Source organism: Schistocerca piceifrons, chromosome 9, assembly GCF_021461385.2.
Source record: "Schistocerca piceifrons isolate TAMUIC-IGC-003096 chromosome 9, iqSchPice1.1, whole genome shotgun sequence".
NCBI lineage: Eukaryota > Metazoa > Arthropoda > Insecta > Orthoptera > Acrididae > Schistocerca > Schistocerca piceifrons.
This window is the reverse complement of record NC_060146.1, coordinates 196,936,903-196,964,420: the sequence shown is the minus strand read 5'-3', so window position 1 is coordinate 196,964,420 and position 27,518 is coordinate 196,936,903. Positions and strand designations below refer to the sequence as shown.

At 44.4% G+C, this 27,518-nt stretch overlaps 1 protein-coding gene across 1 annotated transcript in view; it reads right to left on the bottom strand.

The window, feature by feature from the left end:
* Positions 1-1,931: 1,931 nt before the first annotated feature.
* Positions 1,932-27,518, bottom strand: part of LOC124717190 — an 86,731-nt gene continuing 61,144 nt past the window's right edge. The window contains exons 5-7 of the mRNA XM_047243968.1: positions 26,502-26,677; positions 14,336-14,586; positions 1,932-3,541 (exon numbers count right to left, since the gene is read on the bottom strand). Of these exons, the coding sequence (XP_047099924.1) occupies positions 2,055-3,541; positions 14,336-14,586; positions 26,502-26,677 (1,914 nt within the window). The 3' untranslated portion in view covers positions 1,932-2,054. The remainder of the gene's footprint in view (positions 3,542-14,335; positions 14,587-26,501; positions 26,678-27,518) is intronic.

Below are 27,518 nucleotides of genomic sequence, written 5' to 3'. Positions count from 1 at the left end.
CCTGGTCAGATTAATTCCTAGGCGACTAGAAAACTGTGGCCTGGCCAGATGAGTCCCAATTTCAGTTGGTAAGAGCTGATGGTGGGATTACAATGTGGCGCAATTCTCACGAACCCATGGACACAAGTTGTCAACAAGGCACTAGACAAGGTGGTGGTGCCCCCAAAATGGTGTGAGCTATGTTTGCATGGAATGAACTGGGTCCTCTAGTCTAACTGAACCCATCATTAACTGGAAATGTTCATGTTCGGCTACTTGCAGACGACGTACAACCGTACTTGGACCTCATGTCCCCAAACAATGATGCACAGTGTCACCGGGCCACAAATGTTTGCGATTGGTTTGAAGAACATTTTGGACAATTCGAGCCTATGATTTGGCCATCTAGATCGCCCGACACGAATCCCATTGAACATTTGTTGGACATAATTGAAAGGTCAGTGCGTGCACAAAATCCTGCAGCGGTAATACTCTCGCAAATATGCACTGTTATAGAGACAGTTGTTGTTGTTTTGGTCTTCAGTCCAGAAACTGGTTTGATTCAGCTCTCCATGCTACTCTATTCTGTGCAACCATCTCCCATCATTCTTATGAATCTGCTAAGTGTATTCATCTCTTGGTCTCCCTCCACGCTGCCGTCCAATACTAACTGGTGATCCCTTGATGCCTCAGAGCATGTCCTACCTACCAATCCTTTCATCTAGTCAAGTTGTGCCACAAATTCCTCTCCGCAATTCCGTTCAGTACTTCCTCATTAGTTACGTGATCTATCCCTTTAATCTTCAACATTCTTCTATAGCACCACATTTGGAAAACTTCTATTCTCTTCTTGTCTAAACTATTTATCATCCATGTTTCATTTTCATGGCAGCACTCCATACAAATACTACCAGAAAAGACTTCCTCACACGTAAAACTGTACTCGATGTTAAGAAACTTCTTTTCTTCAGGAACGCTTTCCTAGTCATTGCCAGTCAACATTTTATATTCTCTCAACGTCGACCATCATCAGCGGTTATTTTGCTTCCCAAATAGCAAAACTCATTTATTCCTTTAAGTGTCCCATTTCCTAATGTCATTCCCTCAGCATCGCCTGATTTAATTCAACTACATTCCATTATCCTCGATTTGCTTTTGTTGATGTTCATATTATATCCTCCAATCAAGACACTGTTCAGTTCAACTGCTCTTCCACGTCCTTTGCTCTCTCCAACAGAATTACAATGTCATCGGCAGACTTATGGCGGTATGGCTCAGTATTCCTGCGGGGACTTCAAACGACTTGTTGAGTCCATGTCAGGTCGTTTGGCTGCATTATATCGAGCAAAAGGAGGTCCGATACGGTGTTAGAAGGTATCCCATGATTTTTTTTCACATCAGTGTAAGCAGGCACGCAAAGAATAATTTCGTTTCAAGTTGGATTTTCATGTCACACAACATTTATAAGAAACTGACAGAAAAGGGTAATTTCTAGACAGTCGAAGACAGAATCTCAGGTTTCTCCATATACCGTGAGAGAAATCAGATGAGCCATGACTGGGCAATCAGTTATTTACAAAGCCTCAATGTAATTTTAAACATAAGATAAAAATAGGCTTGCGTTAAAAGCTTCGCAAGAATCTGCAGAAAGGACGAAGTTCTTGTAAGTGTATACTAAGAGTAGATTCTGTTGCCTTCACTTTATAGAACGGCACTTAAAGTAATTCGCGGTTAACATTAAGTTCTTGTACTATCTTCGTCTTTGACATAGTCTAATATCACAAAATTTATCTTGTTTAATTTGTGAAGTGCACGTTAATAAGGTATATATGTGTAAATCTTTAACCTGTTGGGTAGAAGAAATAGAGACTTACATCTTATTTTCATATAGATATAATTTTATTTATTAATTATTTAAAGTCATTGCAGAAATGAAGATCATATTAGAAAATAGGGAAGCAGTTTTACATGAATCACAGTAATTTTGTCAAACCAGCTAGCATCTACATTGATAACTTATGACAGGGTTTAGCACAACGAAGACAATCCTTGGAAAAAAAAACCACTCGTGGAGATTACAATGTGGATTCAGCAGCCGCGGCCTGTACATTGACTCTCTTTGCGAGATTTCTCTCGGCAGATGAACACAATTCTTGTCCTGGACCAATGACATCGGGGTTCCACCATGCTAATAGTCTCTCCCTGAGCAGAGGGAGAGTTGCATTGTTGCAAACGAATAAAACGAAAAGCAGTGGACCCTGTACCATCGTAGCTATATGGACATAGTATACGTACTGCGCTATGCCTTGTGCCTGGTGGAAGCCAATTCTAACAATCGTGCCTATGCCACTTAAAGCGACAGTCTTAGCTGACATGTAAAGAATTAGTGTCTTTGAGCCAAACGCCTCTTTACTATAAATTTTGAGCTGCCGCATGGAATTACGAGTACGTCGGTACATGTATCCCACCAGCCCAAGACAAACTATATTGTAAGTTACTGACAGAGAAATTGCGACGATGAATATTATACGACTGTGCAACAGGTAATATTCGCTCGTTCTTTCCAAAGCAATGGTTGCCACCAGTACTACGCTCCAGGGTATTAGCGAACACAACAGCTGACGGCGGAATACCTTCCTCGCTTCAGCACGATCTAGGTCGCTAGGAAGCCTGAGGTGACGAACGCATGCGTACATTTGGTAGCAGAATGAGTTGAGCCAGATACAGTTCAGAAGAGTTAGTGCGCTATCAATCTGCACCGTCGCTGATAAGTCAGGTACACCTGCCATACGATACAAGACCTCAGAAAACAAGATCTGGACCATACCTGTTATCTGAAAGGACAAGAATATCTTTCCGGGCAAGTTACGTAAATTGGGAAGGTACACGTACACTGCGGCAGTCAAAAATCGGAACAGAATATTCACTGCTACAAATGTTATTTCTAAAGGTTCTAAGCCGTCGATTTTAAAATCCCTGTACTTCAAGGTGCCACTGTTTAGACTGTCTTTGTAGCTCAGTATTCTGTTTGTCGGCTTGTCTTTGTTCTGTATATTATATACACAATATGGTGAGTAAAATCCACGGTGGTCCATGAGGGAGCGACATGCCTCGAGATAACTTGTGGAAGCAAAATCGCGACACTTGAGCAGGAGAATAGCCCTGCAAACAGAGCAGACGGCGTCGGTTGCATTGAGTTGCGAACAGGGTTGGTCGTCAGGACCACCGAAAACGCAGCGAGCATCGCGCACAGACTGTATCATACTAAAGGGGACATCCTGGCAAATGCTGACCGAGTTGACAGTCATCCAGGCGAAGAGGCAGAGGTTGACGTTGGCCCTCTGCGTGTAGGCCAGGTAGCTGGTGACGGGTATGTGGGGCGACCCCTGTGACAGGTCGTGCCACAGCTGCACACGGCACTGCTTGCGCCGCTTAGTGGTTTCCGGAGGCAGGTCTTCCAGTGGGCACGTGGGGTGGTCCAGGGCGTTGGCCAACAGCTGCATGCAGCCAGTGTCCACGGACAGTGTAGCGTTGCTTTTGTCCTCCAGTTGCCACTCCTCGCCTGCAAGATCAATGACAGCAGTTGGGTGGTGGTTGTCGTCGTATGCTGAATGTGCCACAAATGCGGGCAACTTTCCACCATAAACGGTTATCGTATTATGCATGTCGCTACCAAACAATCCCATATATGAGTATCTCAACAAAGCACGTCATTCTTACACTGCCAGCTGGTGTGAATTGAATAAGTGTTCTTCAGTATTCTGAGACACTTACGATGATTATATGAAGCTGGCATCTGTTCCCGAAAGAACATTTACCACTAATGACCGTGCAGCTTCTCTATAATAAATTGATAATTAAATCTAAACCCTTAGCTGTCGATAGGTGTTGTTGATATACATCAATGGGGACACCTGAAGATATGTGCTCCAACCAGGAGTCAAACCCGGGATGTCCTGCTTACATTGCAGATGCTCTATCCGTTTGAGCCACCGAGGGCACAGAGGATAGTGCGAATGCAGGGACGTATTCCTTGCACGCTTCCCGTGAGACCCATATTCCCAACTGTCCACAACCTACATTCGTAGTGTTCCTAATATGAGGGTCACTCCAAAAGAAATGCACACTACTTTTTTTTAAATCCATCTTTTATTCTACATGTCTGAAAGTTCCACAGTCTGTAGATACATTCTTTAGGAACAATATTTTCATTTCTCTACATAATTTACATCCCTCTCAACTGCCTTACGTCATCTTGGAACCAGCGCCTATGTACCTGCACGGTAAAATTCTGGACCAACCTGTTGGAGCCACTGTTTGACAGCGTGCACAAGGGAGTCATCATCTTCAAACCTTGTTCTACGAAGAGAGTCTTTCAGTTTCCCAAAGAGATGATAGTCACATGGAGCCAGGTCAGGACTGTAGGGCGGGTGTTTCAGTGTTGTCCACCCGAGGTTTGTGATCGCTTCCATGGTGTTTTGACTGATATGTGGCCGTGCTTTGTCGTGTAACAGCTTTAGCAGATGTGGTCGAACACGACTCAGTCGAGCTTGAAGTTTCTGCTGTGTCGTCACATGCATCAGAATTTATGGTGCTTCCTCTTTGCATCATGTCCACAAGCAAGAGTCCTTCGGAATCGAAAAGCACCGTAGCCAAAATTTTCTAGAAGAAGGTGTCGTTTTAAATTTATTTTTCATGGGTGAATTTACATCATGCCACTCCAATGATTGCCTCTTGGTCTCTGGTGAAAAATGAGGGAGCCATTTTTCATCACCTGTCACAATTCTTCCAAGAAATTCATCTCCACCACTCTCGTACTGTTCCAAAAGTTCGCTGCATAGCGTTTTTCTTGTTTCCTTGTGAGCCACTGTCAACATCCTGGGAACCCACGTGGCACAAATCTTTTTTAACGGCAACACTTTCAGTATTGTGCAAACACTTCCTTCCCTTATCCCAACGTAGCGTGACAATTCGTTCACTGTGATGGGTCTGTCAGCAGTCACCAATTCGTTAACTCTCTGCACATTGTCTGGAGCGTGTGCAGTACGAGGCCTGCCGCTGCGAGGACAATCCTCAATGTTGCCGCGCCGGCTTTCATCACCTAACCTGCTTGCCCACTGACTAACTGTACTGCGATCGACAGCAGCATCTCCGTACACCTTTTTCAACCGCTTGTGGATGTTTCCCACTGTCTCGTTTTCACAGCACAGGAATTCTGTGGCAGTACGTCGCTTCTGACGAACGTCAAGTGTAGCAGCCATCTTGAAGACATGCTGTGACGGCGCCACTCACGGGAACAGGTTGAACCAAGTTTGAAAACAAGCGGGAAGGATGTATCTACACACTGTAAAACTTTCACACATGCAGAATGAAAACTGTATTTTTACAAAAATAGTGTGCATTTCTTTTGGAGTGACCCTCGTAGATATTTGCCCATCCAGTGGTATCTGTTCTTTCGGGAACAGATACCATCTTCATACAGTTAAAGGCTACCTGGCCATTTACCTCCTTCTGTGCGAATGCGCACACTTTGCCCGAACTCTTACTTGACTCGTCAGCTTAGGCTGGCGCGAGTAATGAGTGAATGGGCAAATACCTATTAGGAACACTACGAATGTAGGTTGTGAACTATTGGGACTGTGGGTCTCACAGGAAGCGTGCAAGGGATAAGTCCCTGCAGTCGCACTATCCCCTGTGCCCTCGGTGGCTCAGATGGACAGAGCGTCTTCCATGTAAGCCGGAGATCACGGGTTCGAATGCTGGTCGGGCCACACATTTTCAGCTCTCCTCATTGATGTATATCAACAACACCCGGCGGCAGCTAAGGGTTTCGATTTATTTGTCATTTCACTTAGGTTGAAGTTGTTGTTTGTCGTATTATGTTACTATCCTGAAACTTTCTATGCTGACAGTGAAAAGGTGACCAGTATTAAATTAATTTTAATTACGGTATGGGTGTATAAATGTAGACTAAAGAATCAACTTGCTTAAAATAATGAAGGGTAATCATTCAATCACTAGAAAGAAGGAAACTCATCGTCCACATACTATGAGCTATAATTTTGTACCGCCATTTTTGCTCTATTCTTCACAGCTGCAACTGCTAGTTTCAACAATCAATTCTAATTACGCTGCAGTCCTCTTCTAAACTTTACAGGACTTATTAATTCGTACTCTTTCAATATTAATATTTGTTAACATGTCATTTAATGTTTGGAATAAATCATAATTAATTATTCATGTTTTGTAGTAATAAGCAACATCTGTTGTTACGTAAATCGCCTCAAAAACTGTACTTGATAAGAAAATTACAAGCACAATTGGTGCACGTTCATATTCAAATACTATCACAGAAAAGCTTGCAGAAACTCTTGAACTGATAAGGGCTGTCGAAATCACGTGTTGTTGTTGTTGTGCTCTTCAGTCCAGAGACTGGTTTGATGCAGCTCTCCATGCTACTCTATCCTGTGCAAGCTTCTTCATCTCCCAGTACCTACTGCAACTTACATCCTTCTGAATCTGTTTAGTGTATTCATCTCTTGGTCTCCCTCTACGATTTTTACCCTCCACGCTTCCCTCCAATACTAAATTGGTCATCCCTTGATGTCTCAGAATATGTCCTACCAACCGATCCCTTCTTCTAGTCATGTTGTGCCACAATCTCCTCTTCTCTCCAATTCTATTCAGTACCTCCTCATTGGTTATGTGATCTACCCATCGAACTTTCAGCATTCTTCTGTAGCACCACATTTTGAAAGCTTCTATTCTCTTATTGTGTAAACTATTTATCGTCCACGTTTCACTTCCATACATGGCTACACTAAATACAAATATTTTCAGAAAATGCCTGCTGACACTTAAATCTATACTCGATGTTAACAAATTTCTCTTCTTCAGGAACGCTTTCCTTGCCATTGCCAGTCTACATTTTATATTCTCCCTATTTCGACCATCATCAGTTATTTTGCTCCCCAAATAGCAAAACTCATTTACTCCTTTAAGTGTCTCATTTCCTAATGTAATTCCCTCAGCATCACCCGATTTAATTTGACTACATTCCATTATCCTCGTTTTCCTTTTGTTGATGTTCATCTTATATCCTCCTTTCAAGACACTGTTCAGTTCAACTGCTCTTCCAGGTCCTTTGCTTTCTCTGACAGAATTACAACGTCATCGGCCAACCTCAATGTTTTTATTTCTTCTCCATGGATTTTAATTCCTACTCCGAACTTTTCTTTTGTTTCCTTTACTGCTTGCTCAATATACAGATTGAATAAAGTCGGGGACAGGCTACAACCGTCTCCCCCCATTTCTAACCACTGATTCCCTTTCATGCCCCTCGACCCTTTTAACTGCCATCTGATTTCTGTACAAATTGTAAATAGCCTTTCGCTCAATGTATTTGACCCCTGACATATTCAGATTTGGAAGAGAGTATTCCAGTTAACATTGTCAAAAGCTTTCTCTTAGTCTACAAATGCTAGAAACGTAGGTTTGCCTTTTCCTAATCTATTTTCTACGATAAGTCGTATGGTCAGTATTGCCTCACGTGTTCCAACATTTCTACGGAATCCAAACTGATCTTCCTCGAGGTCGACTTCTACCGGTTTTTCCATTCATCTGTAAAGAATTCGTGTTAGTATATTGCAGCTGTGGCTTATTAAACTGATAGTTCGGTAATTTTCACATCTGTCAATACCTGCTTTCTTTGGGATTGGAATTATTATATTCTTCGTGAAGTCTGAGGGTATTTCGCCTGTCTCATACATCTTCTTCAATAAATGGTAGAGTTCTGTTACTCCAGAATCCCATAGGGAATTGTAAATGCACAGAGTGGTCTAATAGGGCACAGGTTAAATTATAAATTATTCGTAAAAGCGCTGCACACGAAAAAGTATGGTCGCCCTACAGTGTCCTCAGTACAAGATGAGCTTGCGTTTTTACACCACACTGAAGCTGTCAGCCATTTCGCATTTCCTATCGATATATGATTTGAGGTCCATTCTTAAGAACTACGAGGGTTGGAACTTTAATAGAGGCAAATATTTATTTACAACTTACACAAAGCAGACACATGTTTCCAAGTTTTCCTGTCCTTGTGTATAACCGCTTGCCAGCAATGTGGAAGTCGTAGGGCACATGCAGCAGCGCCAGATGTGTTGATACACCGAGTGGAGCGGTCTACTTCCTGACGAATCTCTGTGACAGTTCTGAAACGAATGCCATAAAGAGGTTCCTTCATCTCAGGAATCAAGCCCCATCGATCGACCAAATCAGTCGCAAGCTGTGCCACACGAGACCGGACATCCTCCTGCAAAATGATGGGCGGATCTGTGCAGAAAGTGTAGCCACTTCTTTGTCTAAGCTGTTCATTTTTGAGACACAGCCTGCAAGCCACCACAGTCCCAGGACTTAAGCCCTTGTGATTTCAACTTGATTCCTAACATGAAGGAAGCACTACTTGGCAATCGTTTCAGACCTGTTACAGAGATTCGGGAAATAGACCGCTCCTCTCGATCTATCAACACAACTGGCGCTGCTAAAACTATCCTACAAGTTCCACATCACTGACAACTGGTTACACACAATTCTGGTGACTACTCTGAAGGACCGTAAAGCTTTGAAGTATTTAACAAGTTTGTTTGTGTGTACACCCTGCGTAGAAAGCATATAAATACTTATTTTGTAAATAAAACTGCCTTTTCCTGCTGCTAGTTACTTAATTTATCCCATGCGCGTTTCGCCTTCTCCTGTTCTAAGGCGTCTTCAGTGGTATCTATGACGACACAGTTTTGTAAGTTTTAGATTATTAAACAGATCACTTCGTGATTTATTGTAAAAAAAAGTAATTACTTGCGATTTGCTGATCTGCGTTTCCTCACATCTGGTCTGAAGGTCGCACTACCACTTTTATCACTGCCATATAATCACATCTTTGTGTTCTCGCCTTCCACATACTGTTCAAAGTGTTTCTCACTCTATTTTGTGGTGGAATATTATTCTTTTGCCACTCTATACAACTACTTCGTCGTCCACTGTTTTTCACAACGTAAATATTGCGACTCCATTACGTGTTTCATCTTCTTTGGTATGTTTACCTATTTGTTGCCAACCTAACGAAGTATATGTTCGAGACTAACTTCTATTTACGATGTTTATACCGTGTGTGTGTGTGTATGAGTGAGAGAGACTTTAGTCACATACAGTCGCTGAGTGCATCCACTTTCCGAATGGAAGGTAACCTGAGAATTGAGGTAATTACTTCTACGGCAAGGGATCGTGACAGAAAGACAAAACTCTCAATTAAAGCCGGAAAATTTCGACAGAGAAAATAAATGACCATCAAGAGAGACGGCAGAAACAGAAGTAACAAATGAAACTGGCAGAAGAGATCAGAGCGATTCTAGGCGCTTCGGTCTGGAACCGCGCTACCGCTACGGTGGCAGGTTCGAATCTTGCCTCGGGCATGGATTGTGTGGTGTCCTTAGGTTAGTTAGGTTTTAGTAGTTCTAAATTCTAGGGGACTGATGACCTCAGATGTTAAGTCCCATAGTGCTCGGAGCCATTTGAACCATTTGAAAAGAGGTCAGAGGAATTAACAACCAAGAAGTGACATCACATAGCGATGTCGATTTTAAAATAGTACTAGGTGACGAAACCAAAGTCAGTATTGTGTCATCAGGGACTGGAAGTCGTTCAGGCTGGCACAGAAACCAAAGTGCATGATCTAAACAAATGTTAATAGGGGTGATTATTTGTCAACTACGATGAATTATACCTTAGCGATGCCGGTTTAAAAATGGTACTCGATGACGAAACCAGAGTCACTATTGTGTCGTCAGCAACTCGCTATCGACCAGGTTGGCTAAAGAAACAAAGGTGTGTGATCTATAAATTGTTAATAGGGATGATTATTTATCAACTAGTCTTAATGATAGCTTCCGCTCTCGCAGGCATACGTTCAGTCAGGTGCTGCAAGGTTTCTTGGGGAATGACAACCATTCTTCACGGAATGCTACACTGAGGAGAGGTATCGATGCCCGTCGGTGAGGCCTGGCACGAAGTCGGCGCCGGCCGGTGCGGCCGAGCTGTTCCAGGCGATTCAGTCTGGAACCGCGCGACCGCTACGGTCGCAGGTTCGAATCCTGCCTCGGGCATAGATATGTGTGATGTCCTTAGGTTAGTTAGGTTTAAGTAGCTCTAAGTTCTAGGGGACTGATGACCTCAGATGTTCAGTCCCATAGTGCTCAGAGCCATTTGAACCATTTTGAACCAAGTCGGCGTTCCAAAACATTCCAAAGGTGTTCTATAGCAATCAGGTCAGGACTCTGTGCAGGCCAGTCCATTACAGGGATGTTATTGCCTTGTAACTACTCCGTCACAGTTCATGCATTATGAACAGGTATTCGATCGTGTTGAAAGATGTAATCGCCATCCTCGAATTGCTCTTCAACAATGGGAACGAAGAAGATGCTCGAAACATAAGTGTAGACCTTTGCTGTAATAGTGCCACGCAAAACAAAAAGGGGTGCAAGTCCTTTCATCAAAAACTCGACCACACCATAACACCACCGCTTCCGACTTTTTACTGTTGGCACTACACATGCTGCCAGATGACGTTCACCGGGCGTTCGCCATACCCACACCCTGCCATCGGATCGCCGCATTGTGTACCGTGATTCGTCACTCCACACGCTTTTCCACTGTTCAATCGTCAATGTTTACGCTCCTTACACCAAGCGAGGCGTCGTTTGGCATTTACCAACGTGATGTGTGGCTTATGAGCAGCCGCCCGACCATGAAATCCAAGTTTTCTCACCTCCCACTCGCTTCCCACGCCCGGGTCCCCGGGTTCGATTCCCGGCGGGGTCAGGGATTTTCTCTACCTCGTGATGATTGGGTGTTGTGTGATGTCCTTAGGTTAGTTAGGTTTAAGTAGTTATAAGTTCTAGGGGGCTGATGTCCTCAGATGTTAAGTCCCATAGTGCTCAGAGCCATTTGAACCAATTCACCTCCCACCTAACGGTCATAGTACTTGCAGTGGGCCCTGATGCAGTTTGGAATTTGTATGTGATGGTCTGGATAGATGTCTGCCTATTACACGTTACGACCCTCTTCAACTGTCGGCAGTCTCTGTCAGTCAATAGACGAGGTCGGCCTATACGCTTTCCACTTCACTATCATATCGGGAACAGCGGACCTAGGGATGTTTAGGAGTGTGGAAATCTCGCGTACAGACGTATGACACAAGTGACACCCAATCACCTGACCAAGTTCAAAGTCCGTGAGTTCTGCGGAGCGCCCCGTTCTGCTCTCTCACGATGTCTGATGATTACTGAAGTCGCTGATATGGAGTACCTGACAGTAGGTGGCAGCACAATGCACCTAATATGATAAACTTATGTTTTTGGGGATGTCCGGATTCTTTTGATCACACAGTGTACTTCATGTCAAAGTTTTATGAAAAGTTAATTTTATTTACTTTCCTTTTTTTTAAAAGTTGTGTTAAGGTCTTATGGGACCAAACTGCTAAGGTCATCGGTCCCTAAGCTTACACACTACTTAATCGAACTTAAAATAACTTATGCTGAGGACGACACACACACCCATGCCCGAGGGAGGACTCGAACCTCCGACGGGGGGAGCCTCGCGGATCATGACAAGACGCCCTAGACCACGCGGCTACCGGTGCCACCAAAAGTTAATTAAAATATTTTTAAAATCCTTCCTGCCTACCGTCCATAATGAAACCTGGAACACTTGGTCGTGGGCAGTGGAGATCGGGTTGACAACCACTGAAGCACTAATGATGTTCACAGATGGTGTTCATACTGCTGTGTGATGAAAATAGTTTTATAGATGCTGCCGAACTCCTATGGATTTGTTTTGTTAGGGGTAGATAAAGCATTTGGAATACAAGACTGGAATAGGCATTCCAGAAGAGATGGTTACTAGTTTGGCTGAGGCTACAACCATTATGCATGGTGCATGTGGTTGTTCTGAGTATGTTAGACAGTCGTTAGTAAAACCTTCATGGACCCCTAGCCGTCAAACGGTGCAACTGCGACATTTTTGTCACATAGAAAAAGTGTTTCTTTGCTAATATAAAAACACTAAAATTTTGTGAGTTGTGAATATGCTCATATTAATACCTCTGCTTGCAGAACGCCTTTGGGTTTCCTTATGCAGTAGGTACTAGGAGATGAAGAAACTTACGCAGGATAGAGTAGCATGGAGAGCTGCATCAAACCGGTCTCTGGACTGTAGACCACAACAACAACAACAACAACAACGACACAAAGCTACAATTTTTTTTTCCTGTCCTGTCGGTAGGTGGCACGCTCAGTTTTCCACGACCGGGGATTTATCTGCGTGTGCATCTGACGCATGTGTTTTTCTGGGGGTTGTCTGTCTGGGACGCAGAGTCTCTGGATCTGAGCCCGAGCTCGCTATGGTGGAGTCGGCATGAATCGATCCCTGACAGCATCAGTGGGCTGTGTGCGACAACTTTGCTGGCTGGCGTCAGCCAATAACGTAATGCAATTTTGTAAACGTCTCTATGGGAACGCCTCACTGTTGACACAGCTGTGTAGACGTCTTCTGTTTTCTCAAGCAGCCAATGGCGCTTCGCGGCTGAAATCTGGCAACGGGCGCTAGAGCTGCCAGCTACTCCCTTACACTGTCTCAGCTACAGCTGTGGAGGTCTGCTCGCCACATATGGATGGCGGATGTTTACTTTGGAAAGCATGTCTGCAGTTACTGGAGAGTCGCCACTTCCCAAACACTATGGAGTTTGGCTAGGCCTGTTTCCTGCTACCTCGGTTGGTGGTCGTGGCAAAAATAAACGGGGCGTTATTTCTTAAGAGCGTTACCAAAGTGTCCACCACGGTTCGTGAAAACCCCTGTGTTTTGCTATTGAGCATTGTGACCGAGCGGCTCTAGGCGCTTCAGTCTGGAACCGCGCTGCTGCTACGGTCGCAGGTTCGAATCCCGCCTCGGGCATGATGTGTAAGATGTCCTTAGGTTAGTTAGGTTTACGTAGTTTTAAGTCCAGGGGACTGTCGACCTCAGATGTTAAGTCCCATAGTGCTTAAAGCCGTTTGAACCATTTCAGTTTTGCTATTGAGTTCCCTTAGCGCACTTTCCATAAGATAGCCTAGTTTATACTGCTGCTTGCTATTTGTTGAAACCCTTTAAGTTGATCAGCATCGCAGTAATACGAAGTTAGCCACGCAGTATAGTGGTTGGCACATTGTACTATATATATGGATCCGAGCACTATGGGACTTAACATCTGAGGTCATCAGTCCCCTAGAACTTGGAACTACTTAAACTTAACTAACCTAAGGACATCACACACATCCATGTCCGAGGCAGGATTCGATCCTGCGACCGTAGCGGTCGCGCGGTTCCAGACTGAAGCGCCTAGAACCACTCGGCCTCACCGGTCGGCGCAAATTGTACTCTCATTCAAATCCACAACGAACATCCCGGCTTAGGTTCTCCGAATCACTCCAGGCAACTGCCGGGTTGGTTCCTTTGAAAGGACACGGCCGATTTGTCTCCACATCTTGACACAGCTCAACCTCGTACTCTGGTTCTAATGATCTCGATGTCGACGAGGCATTAAAACCAAATCTTCTTTTTTCCAGTAATAAGAACATTGCTGAGTTAGAAATAAACTCAGTAATAATTGGGACAGAATTTTGTGTATTTCCGTTTGTGAGAGATTTGCGTAAATGGTGTGTGTATTTTCTAGGTTTGCGCATCTTTAATATTTGTCATTATCAGTTAACACTGAGTGCTGAGGATATGCTTTACACTTAGTTAACAAACAGTCTCGAGCAAGTGATATGCAGACATACAGATTTAGTGAATTCAGTGTTCCTGGATACACAGTACCATAAGTGTGCCGAGAATACCCGATTTCAGACATTGCCCTTCACCACAGACGACGCAGTGGTCGACTACCTTCACTTAACGACCGAGAGCAGCGGCGTTTGCATAGAGTTGTCAGTGCTAACAGACAAGCAACACACAGAAATCATTGTGGGACTTACGACGAACGGTCCGTTAGAGCAGTGCGGCGAAATATGGCGGTAATGGCCTATGGCTGCAGACGACCGACGCGAGTACTTTTTCTAAGGGCACGACATCGCTTTCAGCTCCTCTCCTGGTCTTTTGACCATATAGGTTCGATCCTAGTCGCAATTATCTTACGTGGTGTAGAAAATCACGGAAGATCTAAAAGTGAATATCTACAGGAGCTTTTTGTACCTGATTCCTCGAATGACAGTAGAGTCAACAGCCTTCAGTGCATAAACGTGAAGCACGTGTATCCCAGAATCAAACTTACCTTTGATGTCGATAGGAGGTTTATTTGATGGTCCTCCATAGCTGGTCGTAACGTAATGAATTTCGTAAAGCGGCAGGAAAATAGCAGCTTCGTTGAACCAGACGCTGTAGTAGAAGCCGTAGAGCACGTCGGCGAGAGCGAACATTGACGACGCCTCTGGCTGTTGCTTCTCACACTGCGCGCTGAAGTCGTCGCGAAAGGCGGGGTACTGCTCGTGATACGACAGCAGGCGATCATTCAACAGCGGCAGCCTGTTGACGCACGAGCGGCGAGGTTGAACGTTAAAAGCAAATAAAACAAACACGCCAAATCATGTACAGTGCAAGCAAGAACGTAAAAATGAGCATGATGGAATTTTCGTTCTGCAGCGGAACGTGTGCGCTTATTTGAAACTCCCTGGCAGATTAAAACTGCTTACTGGACTGCGACTAGAGTCGTCGTGTATTTTTTTTTTTTTTTTAAGTAAAGGTCTTTCCTTGTGATGAGCTACAGTGATAAACATGATCGTCCATTCATCGTGACCGGACCAAATATCTCACGAAATAAGCGTCAAACGAAAAAAACTACAAAGAACGAAATTTGTCTAGATTGAAGGGGGAAACTAGATGGCGCTATGGTTGACCCGCTAGATCGCGCTGCCATAGGTCAAACGGATATCAGCTGCGTTTTTTAAAGTAGCAATCCCCACTTTTTATTACATATTCGCTTAGTACGTAAAGAAATATGAATGTTTTAGATGGATCACTCTTTTCGGTTTGTGATAGATGGCGCTGTAATAGTCACAAGCATATGGCTCACAATCGTAGACGAACAGTTGGTAACAGTTCGGTTTTTTAAATTAAAATACAGAACTTGAACATTTTATTTCGGTTGTTCCAATGTGATACATGTACCTTTGTGAACTTATCATTTCTGAGAACGCATGCTGTTACAACGTGATTACCTGTAAATACCCCATTAATGCAATCAATGCTCAAAATTATGTCCGTCAACCTCAATGCATTTGGCAATACGTGTAACGACATTCCTCTCAACAACGAGTAGTTCGCCTTCCGTAATGTTCGCACATGCATTGTCAATGCGCTGAGGCATGTTGTCAGGCGTTGTCGGTGGATCACGGTAGCAAATATCCTTCAACTTTCCCCAAAGCAAGAAATCCGGGGACGTCAGATCCGGTGAACGTGCGGGCCATGGTATGGTGCTTCGACGACTAATCCACCTGTTATGAAATATGCTATTCAATACCGCTTCAACCGCACGCGAGCTATGTGCCGGACATCCATCATGTTGGAAGTACACTCCTGGAAATGGAAAAAAGAACACATTGATACCGGTGTGTCAGACCCACCATACTTGCTCCGGACACTGCGAGAGGGCTGTACAAGCAATGATCACACGCACGGCACAGCGGACACACCAGGAACCGCGGTGTTGGCCGTCGAATGGCGCTAGCTGCGCAGCATTTGTGCACCGCCGCCGTCAGTGTCAGCCAGTTTGCCGTGGCATACGGAGCTCCATCGCAGTCTTTAACACTGGTAGCATGCCGCGACAGCGTGGACGTGAACCGTATGTGCAGTTGACGGACTTTGAGCGAGGGCGTATAGTGGGCATGCGGGAGGCCGGGTGGACGTACCGCCGAATTGCTCAACACGTGGGGCGTGAGGTCTCCACAGTACATCGATGTTGTCGCCAGCGGTCGGCGGAAGGTGCACGTGCCCGTCGACCTGGGACCGGACCGCAGCGACGCACGGATGCACGCCAAGACCGTAGGATCCTTCGCAGTGCCGTAGGGGACCGCACCACCACTTCCCAGCAAATTAGGGACACTGTTGCTCCTGGGGTATCGGCGAGGACCATTCGCAACCGTCTCCATGAAGCTGGGCTACGGTCCCGCACACCGTTAGGCCGTCTTCCGCTCACGCCCCAACATCGTGCAGCCCGCCTCCAGTGGTGTCGCGACAGGCGTGAATGGAGGGACGAATGGAGACGTGTCGTCTTCAGCGATGAGAGTCGCTTCTGCCTTGGTGCCAATGATGGTCGTATGCGTGTTTGGCGCCGTGCAGGTGAGCGCCACAATCAGGACTGCATACGACCGAGGCACACAGGGCCAACACCCGGCATCATGGTGTGGGGAGCGATCTCCTACACTGGCCGTACACCACTGGTGATCGTCGAGGGGACACTGAATAGTGCACGGTACATCCAAACCGTCATCGAACCCATCGTTCTACCATTCCTAGACCGGCAAGGGAACTTGCTGTTCCAACAGGACAATGCACGTCCGCATGTATCCCGTGCCACCCACCGTGCTCTAGAAGGTGTAAGTCAACTACCCTGGCCAGCAAGATCTCCGGATCTGTCCCCCATTGAGCATGTTTGGGACTGGATGAAGCGTCGTCTCACGCGGTCTGCACGTCCAGCACGAACGCTGGTCCAACTGAGGCGCCAGGTGGAAATGGCATGGCAAGCCGTTCCACAGGACTACATCCAGCATCTCTACGATCGTATCCATGGGAGAATAGCAGCCTGCATTGCTGCGTAAGGTGGATATACACTGTACTAGTGCCGACATTGTGCATGCTCTGTTGCCTGTGTCTATGTGCCTGTGGTTCTGTCAGTGTGATCATGTGATGTATCTGACCCCAGGAATGTGTCAATAAAGTTTCCCCTTCCTGGGACAATGAATTCACGGTGTTCTTATTTCAATTTCCAGGAGTGTACATCGGGATTCTGTCATGCAGTGAAACATCGTGTAGCAACATTGGTAGAACATTACGTAGGAAATCAGCATACATTGTACCATTTAGATTGCCATCGATAAAATGGGGGCCAATTATCCTTGCTCCCATAATGCCGCACCATACATTAACCCACCAAGGTCCCTGATATTTCACTTGTCGAAGCCATCGTGGATTTTCCGGTTGCCCAATAGTGCATATTATGCCTGTTTACGTTACCGCTGTTGGTGAATGATGCTTCGTCGCTAAATAGAACGCGTGCAAAAAATCTGTAATGGTCCCGTCATTTCTCTTGTTCCCAGTGGTAGAATTGTACACGACGTTCAAAGTCGTCGCCATACAAATCCTGGTGCATAGAAATATGGTACGGGTGCAATTGATGTGGATGTTGCATTCTCAACACCGACGTTTTGATTCCCCATTCTCGCGCAATTTGACTGCTACTGATGTGCGGATTAGCCGCGACTGCAGCTTTAACACCTACTTGGGCATTATCATTTGTTACACGTCATGGTTGACGTATCACATGTGACTGAATGCTTCCTGTTTCCTTAAATAACGTAACTATCCGGACACTTAGATGATGTCGTGCAGGGTACCGAGCCGCATACATAGCACACGCCCGTTGGGCATTTTGATTACAATAGCCATACATCAACACGGTATCGACCTTTTCTGCAGTTTGTAAACGTTCCATTTTAACACGGGTAATGTATCACGAAGCAAATGCCTTCCGCACTGGCGGAATGTTACGTGATACCACGTACTTATACGTTTGTGACTATTACAGCGCCATCTATCACAAAGCGAAAAAAGTGGTCCAACTAAAACATTCATATTTCTTTACGTACTACACGAATATGTAATAATAAATGGGGGTTCCTGTTTTAAGAAATGCAGTTGATATCCGATGGACCTATGGCAGAGCCATCTAGCGGGCCAACCATAGCGCCACCTGTTTCCCACTTCAAGCGACAAGTTTCGTTCTTTGTAGTTTTTTCGTTTGACGCTTATTTTGTGAGATATTTGGCCCAGTCATTATCAATGGAGCACCCTGTATAACATTAAACAAATGTTGATGTAATTTTTTATTATTGCCAACAGGTTCCGCTATTTATCTACATAAAGCATTGAACTTTAACGTACGACAATAGCAGTGTACATTTTTATCCGCAGAAGACGTACACGAATGTCTATGTTCTGTGTTGTTCCCCCCATCTCCAGACAATCCAAGCCAAGGCACGCTCCCGACTCCGGCTCCTCAAGCTCCTTTCCGGCCGTACGTGGGTCTGGACCCCTTCACCATACTCCACACCTATAAATCCCTCATCAGCCCTATCCTCTGTTACACCCATCCGGCCTGGATCTCCGCCCCCCCCCCTACCTTCACATCCTTGAACGCCATGCCCTCCGCCTCGGCTATCACATCCGTCTCCCCTCCTCCACATGGATCCTGTACGACCTAATTCCGTTCCCCCACCTCCTACTTTTCCTCGAGCAGATACAGATCCTCTACACCTCCCGTAAACTCGATCCTGCTCACCCGCTTGTCTTACCTATCCTCTCCCACCCCTGTCCGCTGCCGCACCTATATTCCCACGTCCCACCTGCTCTCCATCTCTCCACCCTCCTTACCCTCTCCCAAGGTGGCTTCCGCCAGCTCCCCTCCTACCACATTTGATCCTCCCTCCCTCTTACTGTGTTTCTTCGTTTGGGCACCCTCCTTCCCTTCTCTCCTCCTTCCCTCCCTCCTCCCTTTCTCCCCACTCCTCCCCCGGGCTTCCCCTACCCCCGTCCCTTTACTCCTCGTCCCATCTCCTCTGCCATTGGCATCTTTGCTCTCCCATCTCCCTCCCCCTCACCCTTCTCACCATCTTGGCAGGTCCCTGGACTCACACACGTTACGTGAACATTCGCGCGCCGGAGATCATCGCCATCCGTTTCTCGTGTGTGCCGTCGTGTTTTGTGTTCAGTGTTCACCGTCACACTCCATCGTTCACATCTGCCATCGACATCAACAGTGTTAGTGCCTCGTGTCAACAGTTTGTAGTGTGGATTATCGTCGAGTGTGAACGGCTCCGTGGTTTTGTATTTATGTGTCTACTGTTTTATTACCCGCCATTATGTAAATTATGTGTATTCCTTCTGTTTTTTCCCCATTGTCTTTTCTACGGCTGAAGAGCAGCGTAGAATGCTGCTGCCAGGCAATCGCAATAAAGGAAAAAAAATTCTGTGTTATTACACAGGGTGGTCAGAAATAGTCTGAAAAGTTTGTGATGGTGTTGCAACGTATATTGTCATGAGAAATAATTCTTTAAAAAAATTCGATACCTAGCGCCGTTTCCGAGATAATAGCACTGAATTTAACCAATCAGACAGTTACGTGATGAAATTTCAAGCTCGCCGCCAGATATAATTATCGTCAGTTGGTGTCAGCGTCGATGGACGCACACGAAACTGCTCAACCTTTGAGTCGGTTCGATGCTTACCACTATCACATGTCCCATTTTTATATCTTTTTTTGGTTTCCGGGAAAGCAAACCAAGAACACGTTCGGCAACCCCGTTTCTTGAAGCTGCACACTCAGTAACTTGACTGGATAACTTCAGTGCTAATTAACTCAGAAACAGCGCAATGTGTCTAATTTTCTTTGTGACATATATTTCTGAGTGCAACCTGCCCTGTAACACCCTTAGACGCTTTTCAGACTTTTCCTGGCCACACTGTGTACAGGGTGAGTCACTAAGTGCTGCCAGCTAGAATAAATCCGAAAGTATGATAGTAGTTGAAAAGTTTGTGGGACATATGTTGCATGGAACAACAGGGGTCATAATATGACGTTGGTTTTCTGTTGCTCGGTGGGGTCGCTTCAGAGATATGAAGCGCACCTTCGTTTTTTAAATGGGATGCTATAGTTTGGTTCTTGTTTTCTGACGGCGGCTATCGAGACGAGTCCAATGATGTGTAACAGTAAGGTCTTTGAAGGTCAACGAAGGTCAAAAATGTGGTTGTTGTTGTTGTCGTCTTCAGTCCTGAGACTGGTTTGATGCAGCTCTCAATGCTACTCTATCCTGCTCAAGCCCCTTCATCTCCCAGTACCTACTGCAGCCTACATCCTTCTGAATCTGCTTAGTCTATTTATCTCTTGGTCTCGCTCTAAGATTTTTACCCTCCCCGCTGCCCTCCAGTACTAAATTGGTGATCCCTTGATGCCTCAGAACATGTCCTACCAACCGGTCCCTTCTTCTTGTCAAGTTGTGCCACAAACTCTTCTCCCCAATTCTATTCAATACCTCCTCATTAGTTATGTGACCTACGCATCTAATCTTCAGCATTCTTCTGTAGCTCCACATTTCGAAAGCTTCTATTCTCTGCTTGTCTAAACTATTTATCGTCCATGTTTCACTTCCATACATGGCTACACTCCATACAAATACTTTCAGAAACGACTTCCTGACACTTAAATTAATACTCGATGTTAACAAATTTCTCTTATTCAGAAACGCTTTCCTTGCCATTGCCAGTCTACATTTTATATCCTCTCTACTTCGACTATCGTCAATTATTTTACTCCCCAAATAGCAAAACTCCTTTACTACTTTAAGAGTCTCATTTCCTAATCTAATTACCTCAGCATCACCCGATTTAATTCGACTACATTCCAGGATCCTCGTTTTGCTTTTGTTGATGTTCATCTTATATCCTCCTTTCAAAACACTGTCCATTCCGTTTAACTGCTCTTCCAAGTCCTTTGCTGTCTCTGACAGAATTACAATGTCATCGGCGAACCTCAAAGTTTTTATTTCTTCTCCATGGATTTTAATACCTACTCCGAACTTTTCTTTTGTTTCCTTTACTGCTTGCTCAGTATACAGATTGAATAACATCGGGGATAGGCTACAACCCTGTCTCACTCCCTTCCCAACCATTGTTTCCCTTTCATGTCCCTCGACTCTTATAACTGCCATCTGGTTTCTGTACAAAATAGCCTTTCGCTCCCTGTATTTTACCCCTGCCACGTTCACAATTTGAAAGAGAGCATTCCAGTCAACATTGTCAAAAGCTTTCTGTAAGTCTTTTTTTTTTTTTTTTTTTTTTTTTTTTTTTTTTTGTCATCAGTTTACTGACTGATTGATGCGGCCCGCCACGAATTCCTTTCCTGTGCTAACCTCTTCATCTCAGAGTAGCACTCGCAACCTACGTCCTCAATTATTTGCTTGACGTATTCCAATCTCTGTCTTCCTCTACAGTTTGTGCCCTCTACAGCTCCTTCTAGTACCATGGAAGTCATTCCCTCATGTCTTAGCGGATGTCCTATCATCCTGTCCCTTCTCCTTATCAGTGTTTTCCACATATTCCTTTCCTCTCCGATTCTGCGTAGCACCTCCTCATTCCTAACCTTATCAGTCCACCTAATTTTCAACATTCGTTTATAGCACCACATCTCAAATGCTTCGATTCTCTTCTGTTCCGGTTTTCCCACAGTCCATGTTTCACTGTACTCCAGACGTACATCCTGAGAAATTTCTTCCTCAAATTAAGGCCGGTATTTGATATTAGTAGACTTCTCTTGGCCAGAAATGCCTTTTTTGCCATAGCGAGTCTACTTTTGATGTCCTTCTTGCTCCGTCCGTCCGTCATTGGTCATTTTACTGCCTAGGTAGCAGAATTCCTTAACTTCATTGACTTCGTGACCATCAATCCTGATGTTAAGTTTCTCACTCTTCTCATTTCTACTACTTCTCATTACCTTCGCCTTTCTCCGATTTACTCTCAAACCATACTGTGTACTCATTAGACTGTTCATTCCGTTCAGCAGAGCATTCAAATCCTCTTCACTTTCACTCAGGATAGCAATGTCATCAGCGAATCGTATCATTGATATCCTTTCACCTTGTATTTTAATTCCACTCATGAACCTTTCTTTTATTTCCATCATTGCTTCCTCGATGTACAGATTGAAGAGTAGGGGCGAAAGGCTTACACCCTTCATAATACGTTCAAATGGTTCAAATGGCTCTGAGCACTATGGGACTTAACATCTTTGGTCATCAGTCCCCTAGAAAGAACTAATTAAACCTAACTAACCTAAGGACAGCACACAACACCCAGTCATCACGAGGCAGAGAAAATCCCTGACCCCGCCGGGAATCGAACCCGGGAACCCGGGTGTGGGAAGCGAGAACGCTACCGCACGACCACGAGCTGCGGACTCATAATACGAGCACCTCCTTCTTGATCGACCACTCTTATTATTCCCTCTTGGTTGTTGTACGGGTTGTATATGACTCGTCTGTCCCATAGCTTACCCCTACTTTTTTCAGAATCTCGAACAGCTTGAACCATTTGATATTGTCGAACACTTTTTCCAGGTCGACAAATCCTATGAAAGTGTCTTGATTTTTCTTTAGCCTTGCTTCCTTCATTAGCCGTAACGTCAGAATTGCCTCTCTCGTCCCTTTACTTTTCCTAAAGCCAAACTGATCGTCACCTAGCGAATTCTCAGTTTTCTTTTCCATTCTTCTGTATATTATTCTTGTAAGCAGCTTCGATGCATGAGCTGTTAAGCTGATTGTGCGATAATTCTCGCACTTGTCAGCTCTTGCCGTCTTCGGAATTGTGTGGATGATGCTTTTCCGAAAGTCAGATGGTATGTCGCCAGACTCATATATTCTACACACCAACGTGAATAGTCGTTTTGTTGCCACTTCCCCCAATGATTTAAGAAATTATGATGGAATGTTATCTATCCCTTCTGCCTTACCGTAAGTCCTCCAAAGCTCTTTTAAATTCCGATTCTAATACTTGATCCCCTATCTCTTCTACATCGACTCCTGTTTCTTCTTCTATCACATCAGACAAATCTTCACCCTCATAGAGGCTTTCAACGTATTCTTTCCACCTATCTGCTCTCTTCTCTGCATTTAACAGTGGAATTCCCGTTGCACTCTTAATGTTACCACCGTTGCTTTTAATGTCACCAAAGGTTGTTTTTACTTTCCTGTATGCTGAGTCTGTGCTTCCGATAATCATATCTTTTTCGATGTCTTCACATTTTTCCTGCAGCCATTTCGTCTTAGCTTCCCTGCACTTCCCATTTATTTCATTCCTCAGCGACTTGTATTTCTGTATTCCTGATTTTCCCGGAACATGTTTGTACTTCCTCCTTTCATCAATCAACTGAAGTATTTCTTCTGTTACCCATGGTTTCTTCGCAGCTACCTTCTTTGTACCTATATTTTCCTTCCCAACTTCTGTTATGGCCCTTTTTAGAGATGTCCATTCCTCTTCAACTGTACTGCCTACTGCGCTATTCCTTATTGCTGTATCTCTAAGTCTACAAATGCTAGAAACGTAGGTTTGCCTTTCCTTAATCTTTCTTCTAAGATAAGTCGTAGGGTCAGTATTGCATCACGTGTATGTGGTATGAGCGACCATTTACAGAAGATGTTCGAAGTGATGACCATTGGTAACTATGCAGTGCTGCAATCTTCTTATCATGTATGATTGATATTCCTTATCACTTCGGCACTTATCGAAACGCATGCTCTGAGCATTCCCTCTCGTATATCGTGCAAATAGTAAATATTCGCCGAATATGGCGTATCCATCTAACGTGCCATCGATATGTAAACACCATTCGACGGTTTCACAATACATCGCTAATGGGAACGACATGAATAGTATCGTCGAATAAAGCGAATGTGAAAGACGTATTCCTTCGAAGAATTCGTCGATATGCTTCTCATTTACAGAGACTGCCAACTAAATTCAGTGAGATCTAGAGAGTTATTCGCTGAATTATATGCCCAACGTACTCACCCTACACGTGTGTATGATAAATTGAGAATAACTGGATCAAAAATGGATCTGAGCACTATGGGACGTAACATCTGAGGACGTCAGTCCCCTAGAACTTACAACTACTTAAACCTAACTAACCTAAGGACATCAGACACATCCATGCCCGAGTCAGGATTCGAACCTGCGACCGTAGTGGTGCCGCGGTTCCAGACTGAAGCGCCTAGAACCGCTCGGTCACATGTAACTGGTTCTTCAACGCATCAGGAACATATCCGGCAAAGGGTAGTTACTAACGAGGGAACGGAAATTGGTACTCTTGCAACTGTGGTTTCCAGGTCCTTGTGTTAGTTCGCGTCAAATCGCAAGGGAATATGGCATGAGCCAGAGTAGTGTTGTTCATGTTCTGCATCGCCATAAATATCAACCTTACCATATCAGTCTCCACCAAGAATTAACTGGTACAGATTGTATGCGTCACATTGAATTCTGCCGATGGACTCAACTTCACATTTAGAGGGATGACACATTTATTAAACTGCTTTTATTTACTCGCGAGGCTACATTCACGAACCTTAGAAATGATAATTTGCATAACATGCCTTATTGGGAAACTGAAAATCCATGTTGGCTGCGACAAGCTGCACACCAAAAACCATGGTCGGTGAATGCATGGCGTGGGATTCTGGACGACAGACTTATTTCAACGAAGGTAATCTTAATGGTAGGAAGTACACCACATTCCTGCTAGAAGTGTTACGTCTGTTATTGGAAGAAATACCTTTAGGAACAGAAAGTTGTATCAACACGATGGGTGTCCGGCACATTTTCGCTGATGGCTAGAAATGATTTGCAGAGAGAATTCCGAAACGTTTGGATAGCACGCGGAGGAGATGTGTCGTGGCCGACTCGTTCGCCATACTTGACGCCTCTGGATTTCTTCTTGTGGGGAATCGTAAAAGACATTGTTTATAAATACGTTCCAACTACAGATGAAGATATGCGAGAGAGAATTGTCAGAGCATGTGCTTCGGTAAGTCCCAATGTGATAAGGAATACCACTCAATCCATGAAAAGAAGATTGCAGCACTGCACTGATACCAATGGTCATCACTTCGAACACCTCCTGTAAATGGAGGATCATGCCCTCTTTGTGACCTTCGTTGACTTTCAAGAACCTTACTGTTACACATCACTGGATTCGTCCCGATAGCCGCTGTCAGAAAATAAGTACCAGACTATGGCATCCAATAAAAAAAAAAAAAAACAGTGGATTTTCATACCTCCATAGCAGCCGCACCTAGCTACAAAAAACTAATGTCACAGTATGGCCCCCAGTTGTCCCATGCAACATTTGTCCCACAAAGTTTCCAGCTCGTATCATACTTTCGGAGTTATTCTTGGTGGCAACAGTTAGCGACACACTGTATAGTCTGAACTGATTTTAAATGTATACAGAGGGGTCCAGAAAAATGTAGACACTCGTCGATAGTATTAACAGAACAAAATGACATTCCGTTACAATTCTTGCACGAGTGGAGGGTTATTTTACGTGTTTAAAATGACCCCCATTAGCAGCCAAGCAACATCGATGCCGCTGAACTGTTGACCTAACTACGACTGCCAGTGTAGCCAGAGGTTTGCCCAAGACATCATTGTTTAGATGAATTATAAAAACATAGGTAGTACACGAAAGCAACAGTACTCCCTCTGGTAAAAGTAGTAGCACCGTTCATTATAATAGTTTGCTCTGCTCATCTGTTGCATATCATGTGACCCATTTGAAGACAAAATACAATATAAAAAATTTAAGACCAAGCTGAATCCCGTAATGACCAGTTGCTGTAACCATCTCCTTCAATATCGTCCATTACTAACGTTTGTTTGCTCTATCCTGAATTAAATAACCTCAGCAGTTTGTGTAACAGTTAAGCAAAAATTGATTCAAGAGTCATAATGAGTATGATAAAATAGTTTAGAAAGTTTGATAAAATAGTTTGGATAAGTAGTTTAGACATGAAGAGAATAGAAGCATTCGAAATATGGCGCTAAGGAAGAATGCTGAAGATCAGATGGGTAGATCACGTAATTAATGAGGAGGTACTGAATAGAATTGTGGCACAACTTGACTGGAAGGGATTGGTTGGTAGGACACGTTCTGAGTCATCAAGGGATCTCCAATTTAGTACTGCAGGGAAGCGCGGAGGGTAAAATTCATAGAGGGAGACGAAGAGATGAATACACTAAGCAGATTCAAAGGGATATAGGTTGCATTAGTTATTCGGAGATGAAGAAGCTTGCACAGGATTGAGTTACTTGGAGAGCTGCATCAAACCAGTCTCTGGACTGAACACCACACTACAAAAAAAAAAAAAAAAAAAAAAAAGAAGTGGCTCTGTGCACTTTGAGACTTAACTTCTGAGGTAATCAGTACCCTAGAACTTAGAACTACTTAAACCTAACTAACCTAAGGACATCACACACAACCATGCCCGAGGCAGGATTCCAACCTGCGACCGTAGCGGTCGCGCGGTTCCAGACTGTAGCGCCTAGAACCTCTCGGCCACGCCGGCCGGCACAACACAACATTGAGTCTAACATAGGTTTCAATGTACACTGGTTTATACCTTATTATATACTTCCCAGGCGACATCTTGTCTTCTTCCACCTTGTAATTCGCTGTCTGCTCGCTGACGTATTGCATATCCTGTACCCAACCCCTTAATTTCGTGTGTAGCATGTCCCTCATATGCTCCACGTGATTAATCCAGGTACTGAGTAGCTCATCATTCGGGTGCGTATCCTGAGAAACACAGAGAATAATTCAAATTACTGGCATAATATTCGCAACCAGCAGCCAGTCTTAACTTAGACTTATAGATAGCGCTACTACGTAACATTGAAATTGTGGCCGGCACATGGACTAACACTCAGTTTTCTACAGCCATTGCAACTTGAATCCAAAATAAGTGTCTAGTGATGTCTTATTAAGTACTGACAATTTTCAGCCTATAACAACAGATAAGAGAGTTCCAATTATTTCTAGGTAGCAACAGTATGTGAAGATAACACGATCTAGATTTTCTTTTTTCCTTTTTGCTGTGCTTTCTTTTTCCTTGTTTTCCACTTTACTTTCTTTATAAATCGAAAAAGTTATTTCAGGATGAGTACTGTACATTTATTTTTTCCTACAGCTATGTTCCTGCTTGCATCATGTCATCACCATCACAAATCGGTGTGCTGATTGCTGAGCGTCGTGACCCGACTACCCATATGTCTCCACCATGGCCAGTAACCAGCTTCTCTCAGAACCTTCTGGGGAGGCAGACCAGAGATGTCCTTTATTTGATCTCTGCACCTGGTCGTTGCTCCTCCCTCCGGTCTTTTGCCCTAGACCTTTCATGGTTATTTTCTCGAGACTTTCTCCATCTCTTCTCACATTTGGCCATAGAACTGGAGAATTTTTTGGTTGACAAAAGAAAAAGGCGCCTGGAGATACTGAGTTGGTCTATGATGTACTCATCTGTTCTTCTTTCGGTCTGTTTTATGTGCAGCATCGTGCGCCGACACCAAAGCTCAAACGCTTCGATGCGCTCTTAGTCTCTCGCTTTAAGAGAGCGTGTCTCGCAACTAGGAGTGTTGAT